Consider the following 9,674-nt stretch of genomic DNA (forward strand, 5'->3'; position numbering starts at 1 on the left):
TCTGCTGCAGAGCGGAGGGGTAAAAAGTGTGCCAGTGCAATAGTTACAGGGGATTCAATTGTAAGGGGAATAGACAGGCATTTCTGTGGCCGCAAACGAGACTCCAGGATGGTATGTTGCCTCCCTGGTGCTCGAGTCAAGGATGTCTCGGAGCGGCTGCAGGACATTCTGAAGGGGGAGGGCGAATAGCCAGTGGTCGTAGTACACGTTGTACAAACAACATAGGTAAAAAAAGGGATGAGGTCTAAAAGCAGAATACAGGGAGCTAGGAAGAAAGTTAAGAAATCCAACATCAAAGGTAGTGATCTCGGGATTACTACCATTGCCACGTGCTAGTCAGAGTAGAAATGAGAGGATATATCAGATAAATATGTGGCTGAAGAGATAAGACCATAAGACCATAAGACCATAAGACATAGGAGCGGAAGTAAGGCCATTCGGCCCATCGAGTCCACTCCACCATTCAATCATGGTTGATTTCAACTCCATTTACCCGCTCTCTCCCCATAGCCCTTAATTCCTCGAGAAATCAAGAATTTATCAATTTCTGTCTTGAAGACGCTCAACGTCTCGGCCTCCACAGCCCTCTGTGGCAATGAATTCCACAGACCCACCACTCTCTGGCTGAAGAAATTTCTCCTCATCTCTGTTCTAAAGTGACTCCCTTTTATTCTAAGGCTGTGCCCCCGCGTCCTAGTCTCCCCTGTTAATGGAAACAACTTCCCTACGTCCATCCTATCTAAGCCGTTCATTATCTTGTAAGTTTCTATCAGATCTCCCCTCAACCTCCTAAACTCCAATGAATATAATCCCACGATCCTCAGACGTTCATCGTATGTCAGGCCTACCATTCCTGGGATCATCCGTGTGAATCTCCGCTGGACCCGCTCCAGTGCCAGTATGTCCTTCCTGAGGTGTGGGGCCCAAAATTGCTCACAGTACTCCAAATGGGGCCTAACCAGTGCTTTATAAAGCCTCAGAAGTACATCCCTGCTTTTGTATTCCAAGCCTCTTGAGATAAATGACAACATTACATTTGCTTTCTTAATTACGGACTCAACCTGCAAGTTTACCTTTAGAGAATCCTGGACTAGGACTCCCAAGTCCCTTTGCACTTTAGCATTATGAATTTTGTCACCGTTTAGAAAATAGTCCATGCCTCTATTCTTTTTTCCAAAGTGTACGACCTCGCACTTGCCCACGTTGAATTTCATCAGCCACTTCTTGGACCACTCTCCTAAACTGTCTAAATCTTTCTGCAGCCTCCCCACCTCCTCAATACTACCTGCCCCTCCACCTATCTTTGTATCATCGGCAAACTTGGCCAGAATGCTCCCAGTCCCGTCATCTAGATCGTTAATATATAAAGAGAACAGCTGTGGCCCCAACACTGAACCCTGCGGGACACCACTTGTCACCGGTTGCCATTCTGAGAAAGAACCTTTTATCCCAACTCTCTGCCTTCTGTCTGACAGCCAATCGTCAATCCATGTTAGTACCTTGCCTCGAATACCATGGGCCCTTATTTTACTCAGCAGTCTCCCGTGAGGCACCTTGTCAAAGGCCTTTTGGAAGTCAAGATAGATAACATCCATTGGCTCTCCTTGGTCTAACCTATTTGTTATCTCTTCAAAGAACTCTAACAGGTTTGTCAGGCACGACCTCCCCTTACTAAATCCATGCTGACTTGTCTTAATCCGACCCTGCACTTCCAAGAATTTAGAAATCTCATCCTTAACGATGGATTCTAGAATTTTGCCAACAACTGAGGTTAGGCTAATTGGCCTATAATTTTCCATCTTTTTTCTTGTTCCCTTCTTGAACAGTGGGGTTACAACAGCGATTTTCCAATCCTCTGGGACTTTCCCTGACTCCAGTGACTTTTGAAAGATCATAACTAACGCCTCCACTATTTCTTCAGCTATCTCCTTTAGAACTCTAGGATGTAGCCCATCTGGGCCCGGAGATTTATCAATTTTCAGACCTTTTAGTTTCTCTAGCACTTTCTCCTTTGTGATGGCAACCATATTCAACTCTGCCCCCTGACTTTCCTGAATTGTTGGTGTCAGGGGGAGGGTTTCAGATTCCTGGGGCATTGGGACCGGTTCTGGGGGAGGTGGGACCTGATTGGACGGCTTACACCTGGGCAGGACTGGGACTGATGTCCTTGGGGGAGTGTTTGCTAGAGCGGTTGGGGAGGGTTTAAACTAATCTGCCAGGGGGATGGGAACCGATGTAAGGAGTCTGAGAAGGAGAAACAAGGACAAAATGTGGGGAGAAGATTCCAACTCCATCAAAAATCAGGAAAAAGGTTAAAAGGAAGGAGAACTCAGGAGATGTTATTAATGGAAGTGTTAAAATTCAAAAAGAAGGTACAAAAACTAGCATAAGGGCACTTTATCTGAATGCTCGTAGCATTCGAAACAAGGTAAATGAGTTGACAGCACAAATCATTGTGAACGAGTATGATTTGGTGGCCATTACAGAGACATGGTTGCAGGATGGTCACGACTGGGAGTTGAATATCCAGGGGTATCAGACTGTTCGGAGGGACCGACAGGAAGGTAAGGGAGGTGGTGTAGCTCTGATATTTAAGGATGACATCAGGGCGGTAGTGAGAGATGATATAGGTTCCAGGGAAAAAAAGGTTGAATCCATTTGGGTGGAAATTAGAAATAGTAAGGAGAAAAAGTCACTGATAGGCATAGTCTATAGGCCACCAAATAATGACATCATGGTGGGGCGAGAAATAAACAAAGAAATAACTGATGCGTGTAAAAATGGTACAGCAATTATCATGGGGGATTTTAATCTACATATCAATTGGTCAAACCAGGTCGGTCAAAGCAGCCTTGAAGAGGAGTTCATAGAATGTATCCGCGATAGCTTCCTTGAACAGTATGCAATGGAACCGACAAGGTAGCAAGCTATCCTAGATCTGGTCCTGTGTAATGAGACAGGAATAATTAATGATCTTGCAGTTAGGGATCCTCTTGGAAGAAGCGATCACAGTATGGTTGAATTTAAAATACAGATGGAGCGGGAGAAGGTAAAATCCAATACCAGTGTCTTGTGCTTAAACAAAGGCGACTACAAAGGGATGAGCGAGCCTTTGGCTAAGGTAGACTGGGAGCAAAAACTTTATGGTGGGACAATTGAGGAACAGTGGAGGACTTTCAAAGGGATCTTTCACAGCGCTCAGCAAAAGTATATAATGTGATAAGGAAGGACTGTAGAAAAAGAGATAATCAGCCATGGATATCGAAGGAAATAAAGGAGGGTATCAAATTGAAAGAAAATGCATACAAAGTGGCAAAGATTAGTGGGAACCTGGAGGATTGGGAAATCTTTAAAGGTCAGTAGAAAACCACGAAAAAAGCTATAAAGAAAAGTAAGATGGATTATGAGAGTAAATTAGCTCAGAATATAAAAAGAGAAAGCAAAAGTTTCTACAAATATATAAAACGATAAAGAGTGGCGAAAGTAAACATTGGTCCTTTAGAGGATGAGAAGGGGGATGTAATAACTGGAAATGAGAAAATGGCTGAGGCATTGAACAGGTATTTTGTGTTGGTCTTCACAGTGGAAGACACAAATAACATGCCAAAAATTGATGACAGGAAGGCTATGGCAGGTGAGAACCTAGAAACTATCATTATCACGAAGGAGGTAGTGTTGGGCAAGTTAATGGGGCTAAAGGTAGACAAGTCTCCTGGTCCTGATGGAATGCATCCCAGGGTACTAAAAGAGATGGCGGGAGAAATAGCAAATGCACTAGTGGTAATTTACCAAAATTCGCTGGACTCTGGGGTGGTTCCCGCAGATTGGAAAACAGCAAATGTGACACCACTGTTTAAAAAAGGAGGGAGACAAAAGGCGGGTAACTATAGGCCGGTTAGCTTAACTTCTGTAGTAGGGAAAATGCTTGAATCTATCATCAAGGAAGAAATAGCGAGACATCTGGATATAAATTGTCCCATTGGTAAGAAGCAGCATGGGTTCATGAAGGGCAGGTCATGTTTGACTAATTTGGTGGAATTCTTTGAGAGCATTACATGTGCAGTGGACAATGGGGAACCTGTGGATGTGTATCTGGATTTCCAGAAGGCATTTGACAAGGTGCCGCACCAAAGACTGCTACATAAGATAAAGATGCACGGTGTTATGGGTAATGTATTAGCATGGATAGAGGATTGGTTAACTAACAGAAAGCAAAGAGTGGGGGTAAATGGGTGTTTTTCTGGTTGGTGGTCAGTGACTAGTGGTGTTCCTCAGGGATCAGTGTTGGGACCGCAATTGTTTACGATTTACACAGATGATTTGGAGTTGGGACCAAGTGTCAAAATTCACAGATGACACGAAGATGAGTGGCAGAGCAAAGTGTGCAGAGGATGCTGAAAGTCTGGAAAGGGATATAGATAGTCTAAGTGAGTGGGGGAGGGTCTGGCAGATGGAGTACAATGTTGGTGAATGTGAGGTCATCCATTTTGGTAGGAATAACAGCAAAATGGACTATTATTTAAATGGTAAAAAATTGCAGCTTGCTGCTGTGCAGAGAGACCTGGGTGTCCTTGTGCAGGAATCTCAAGGAGTTGGTTTGCAGGTGCAGCAGGTAATTAAGAAGGCAAATGGAATTTTGTCCTTCATTGCTTGAGGGATGGAGTTTAAAAACAGCGAGATTATGTTGCAGCTGTATAAGGTGCTGGTGAGGCCACACCTGGAGTACTGTGTACAGGTTTGGTCTCCTTATTTGAGAAATATGGGTCTTACCGAGGGATACGGAGAAAGATACAGATACAGGGTGACCAAGGGATACAGAGCAAGACCCTTTCTACTTTGTCCTCGTTGATGTAGACAGGGGAATGTTCTCCTTTACCCTTCCTGAAGTTGATGACAATCTCCTTCGTTTTGTTGACATTGAGGGAGAGATTATTGTCACCGCACCAGTTCTCCAGATTCTCTATCTCATTCCTGTACTCTGTCTCGTCATTGTTTGAGATCCGACCCACTACGATGGTGTCGTCAGCAAACTTGAAAATTGAATTGGAGGGGAATTTGGCCGCACAGTCATAGGTGTATAAGGAGTATAGCAGGGGGCTGAGAACACAGCCTTGTGGGACACCGGTGTTGAAGATGATCGGGGTATTCAGGATATGGAGCAAGCTACAGATACAGGGTTACCAAGGGAGACAGAGCAAGGTACAGATACAGGGTTACCGAGGGAGACAGAGCAAGGTACAGATACAGGGTTACCAAGGGAGACAGAGCAAGGTACAGATACAGGGTTACCGAGGGAGACAGAGCAAGATACAGATACAGGATTACCCAGGGAGACAGAGCAAGATACAGATACAGGGTTACCGAGGGAGACAGAGCAAGATGCAGATACAGGATTACCGAGGGATATGGAGCAATTGCAGGGGGATCATGTACAGATTGGCCACAATCTACCCGGTGAATGGCAGAAAAGATACAAGGGGCTGAATGGCCTCCTCCTGTTACATGGAGGACTGGAATGAGAGGTATGTGCACAGTGCATGGACCTGCCCGAGACTCTGACTGATACCCAGAGTGAGCAATCATTAAGATAAGGCTAGGCCTGGAATCCTGAGCCTCTTGGGAAACTCTGAATGATCAGTGGTCACTCCCTCGAGACACAGTGAGCGGGATTCTCCCACCGCGCTCGCCCCAAAAATAGAAAATCCCCCCCGAGGTCAACGGGCCTTTGTGAGGTCCACTCCCCCCCGCCCGCTCCCATTCCCGTGGCAGCGAGATGGGAAAATCCCCCCCAGTGTGTTCACATCGAACGCCATGTTGGGAGTAGCTCTGTGCAAACAGGAAATAACTCCCTTTTCAAAGACGAAAGGTGGGATTCTTCTGTTTATCGCAAACGTTCCAATCATACATTGATTATAAAACAATAATGTGTTTTTTTTAAATTGATTTATTCATTTTTTACTCCATTCTTAAAGTTACAAAGCCAATGCTCAGAATGGACTGGATGGCATGGTAGCACAGTGGTTAGCACAGCTACCTCGCAGTGCCAGGGACCCGGGTTCAATTCCCAGCTTGGGTCATTATCTGTGCGGAGTCTGCACATTCTCCCCATGTCTGCATGGGCTTCCTCCGGGTGCTCCGGTTTCCTTCTACACTCCAAAAGATGTGCATATTAGGTGGATTGGCCATGCTAAATTGCCCCTAAGTGTCAGGTGAACTAGCAAGGGTAAATGCATGGGATTATGGGGATAGGGCCTGGGTGGGATTGTGGTCAGTGCAGACTCGATGGGCCAAATGGCCTCCTTCTGCATTGTAGGATTCTATGATTCACACCCAAATCCATTTCATACTTGCTCCCAAAACCAAATTCCAATTGAACCCAATTCAAGGTCCCCAAAAGAGAGACAAACAAGGTCCAAGCTGACAAGATAAGTCATTGCTGCCCATCTTGGGCTTGATCCAACACTTGATCTCAGCCAAAAGGCCGCCAATGTGGCTCTTAATTTGAAGATAAGAATCCTGTAGAATTGCTTCTGTGCTTGGTCTACAGAGTCATAGAGTCACACATCACACTCATTGTGGGGCAGTGTTGGATAGAAAGATGAGGTACACGTACATCACAACAGGAAATAGCTAATCTCACACAGGAAATAGCTTCCCTTTACACAGGAAGTAGCTAATCTCACACAGGAAATAGCTTCCCTTTGCTTCCTTTTACACAGGAAATAGACCCCTGCCACAAAAAGCTCCCTTCGCCTGTGACCAGAGCTCTTTCTGCACAAGTACATGTGTCTCCACATAAGCAGCAAGTGTGGCAAGATTGCTGCTGGAAATGTTGGAGGAACATGTTGTCTCACTGTGGCAACTTGGCCACAGAGAGGTAGTCGAAGGCGTTGTGCTGTTCAATGTTCTTTGCTTATAAAAATATCGAAATGCAGCATAGACTGGAGACAGCGAGTGGCACAGGCCCCTCGTGGTCAGATTCATCCCGCGAAAGGCCCACGCTACGGCTGCCATCACTCCCACGTGCTCCTACTCACTAAAGATATCAGTATGTACATCCAGATAGGAAAGTAAAGTTAAAGTTCATTTATTATTCACAAGTAGGCTTACATTAACACTACAATGCAGTTACTATGAAAATCTCCTCGTCGCCACACTCCGGCGCCTGTTCAGGTACACTGAGGGTGAATTTAGCACGGCCAATCCCTAACCTGCGCATCTTTGGAGTGTGGGAGGAAACCGGAGCACCGGAAGAAACCCACACGGACACCATAAGACCATAAGACATGGGAGCAGAATTAGGCCACTCGACCCATCGAGTCTGCTCCGCCATTCAATCATGGCTGACATGGGGAAAAAAGTGCAAACTCCGCACAGACAGTGACCCCAAGCTGGGAATCGAACCCGGGTCCTGGCGCTGTGAGGCAGCAATGCTAACCACTGTGCCACCGTGCCGCCCCATGCTTCCTCTAACGCTCTACAACACTCACATTCTGCTGTTCTTTCTCTCCTATCACAGGAGGGATGAAGGAGATTGCCCTCCACACCAACAGACAGTACATGAGGGGCTTCGTTGGCTGCATCTCACACTTCACCCTCTCCACCGATTACCACATCTCCTTGGTCATGGACGCCTCAGACGGGAAGAACATCAACACTTGTGGAGCCAAATAACTCCCTCTGGCCGGGAAGCGGAGGAGGGAGAGGAGGGGAGGGCTGGGGGGGGGGGGGGGGGGGGTGGTGTGCCAGGGTGGGGATGACAAAGGAAAATTGCTACCTCCCCCTTTTCAGAGGCAACAACAACAGTTGGACTGCAAATGTTTGATGGACATTGGGAACTGGCAGCTCCAAGAAGCTTAATGTTGATCGGGTTTCCGGGAATAATGTAGATCCATCGCTTCAGATGGCCATTATCGTTTTTTTTGGTTGTGTCGATGATTTGATTGGATTCTGTCCTTTCCTATTAAATGGCAGCTCTTGGTAGACAGTGGGACCAAAAGCCGATCTTCCTTGCCAATGTTAATTTGTCTAAAAGAATCGACTGTTGTTAGCTGAGTGTCGGATAACTATCGCCACGGGATTGATTTTTAAAAATTCATTCGTGGGCCATTGCTGTCGCTGGCTGGCCAGCATTTATTGCCCATCCCTAATTGCCCTTGGAGGGTAGTTGAGAGTCAACCGCCTTCCTGTGGAGTCACACGTAGGCCAGGCCGGGTAAGGACAGCAGATTTCCTTCCCCAAAGGGCATCAGTGAACCAGATGGGTTTTTCCAACAATTGACAATGGTTTCATGGTCACCAGTAGATTCTTAATTCCAGATATTTTTTATTAAGTTCAAATTCCACCATCTGCCGTGACGGGACTCGAAGCCGTGTCCGCAGAACAATAGCTGAATTTCTGGATGAATAGTCTAGCAATAATTCCACTCGGCCATCGCCTCCACAGAGAGGAGGTCCAGAGCAACCAACAGCTAATTGGATGGGTTGGAGGGACTTGGTGGCTCCAGCTGGTCCTATTGAGCACATTGGAATGTTTCACTATGTTAAAGGCACTATAGAAATGAAGTATTTTTGTTGTGTGAATGATTTGCACACACAGCTACATGATTGATGATGGAGTTTGATGCTGATATCAAATTAGAAGAACTGTGCAAGTAAAGATTGCCGACAGATGTAAGCAGATCGGGGAGAGGGTAACATGGTGGCACAGTGGTTCGCATTCCAACCTTGAGTCACTGTCTGTGTGGAGTCTTCACATTCTCCCCATGACTGCGTGGGTTTCCTCTGGGTGCACCCTCAGTACTGACCCTCTGACAGTGCGGCACTCCCTCAGTACTGACCCTCTGACAGTGCGGCACTCCCTCAGTACTGACCCTCTGACAGTGCGACTCTCCCTCAGTACTGACCCTCTGACAGTGCGGCACTCCCTCAGTACTGACCCTCTGACAGTGCAGCACTCCCTCAGTACTGACCCTCTGACAGTGCGGCACTCCCTCAGTACTGACCCTCTGACAGTGCGGCACTCCCTCAGTCCTGACCCTCTGACAGTGCGGCACTCCCTCAGCACTGACCCTCTGACAGTGCGGCACTCTCTCAGTACTGATGCTCTGACAGTGCGGCACTCCCTCAGTACTGACTCTCTGACAGTGCGGCACTCCCTCAGTACTGACTCTCTGACAGTGCGGCACTCTCTCAGTACTGACCCTCTGACGGGGCGGCACTCCCTCAGTACTGACCCTCTGACAGTGCGGCACTCCCTCAGCACTGACCCTCTGACAGTGCAGCACTCTCTCAGTACTGATGCTCTGACAGTGCGGCACTCCCTCAGTACTGACTCTCTGACAGTGCGGCACTCCCTCAGTACTGATCCTCTGACAGTGCGGCACTCCCTCAGTACTGATCCTCTGACAGTGCGGCACTCCCTCAGTACTGATCCTCTGACAGTGCGGCACTCCCTCAGTACTGACCCTCTGACAGTGCGGCACTCCCTCAGTACTGATCCTCTGACAGTGCGGCACTCCCTCAGTACTGACCCTCTGACAGTGCGGCACTCCCTCAGCACTCACCCTCTGACAGTGCAGCACTCTCTCAGTACTGATGCTCTGACAGTGCAGCACTCCCTCTGTACTGACCCTCTGACAGTGCGGCACTCCCTCGGTACTGACCCTCTGACAG

General features: G+C 47.3%; 1 protein-coding gene across 3 annotated transcripts in view; it reads left to right on the forward strand.

Annotated features, from left to right (window-relative positions):
- egflam (EGF-like, fibronectin type III and laminin G domains) overlaps positions 1 to 8,483 on the forward strand; it is a 143,575-nt gene extending 135,092 nt beyond the window's left edge. For 2 of the 3 annotated variants that reach the window (XM_078215208.1, XM_078215209.1), the window contains one exon: positions 7,520 to 8,483. In XM_078215208.1, the coding sequence (XP_078071334.1) occupies positions 7,520 to 7,674 (155 nt within the window). In that variant the 3' untranslated portion in view covers positions 7,675 to 8,483. The remainder of the gene's footprint in view (positions 1 to 7,519) is intronic. The other variant, XM_078215207.1, reaches the window with a different exon arrangement.
- Positions 8,484 to 9,674: the final 1,191 nt, after the last annotated feature.

This window comes from Mustelus asterias, chromosome 6, assembly GCF_964213995.1.
Source record: "Mustelus asterias chromosome 6, sMusAst1.hap1.1, whole genome shotgun sequence".
Lineage (NCBI taxonomy): Eukaryota > Metazoa > Chordata > Chondrichthyes > Carcharhiniformes > Triakidae > Mustelus > Mustelus asterias.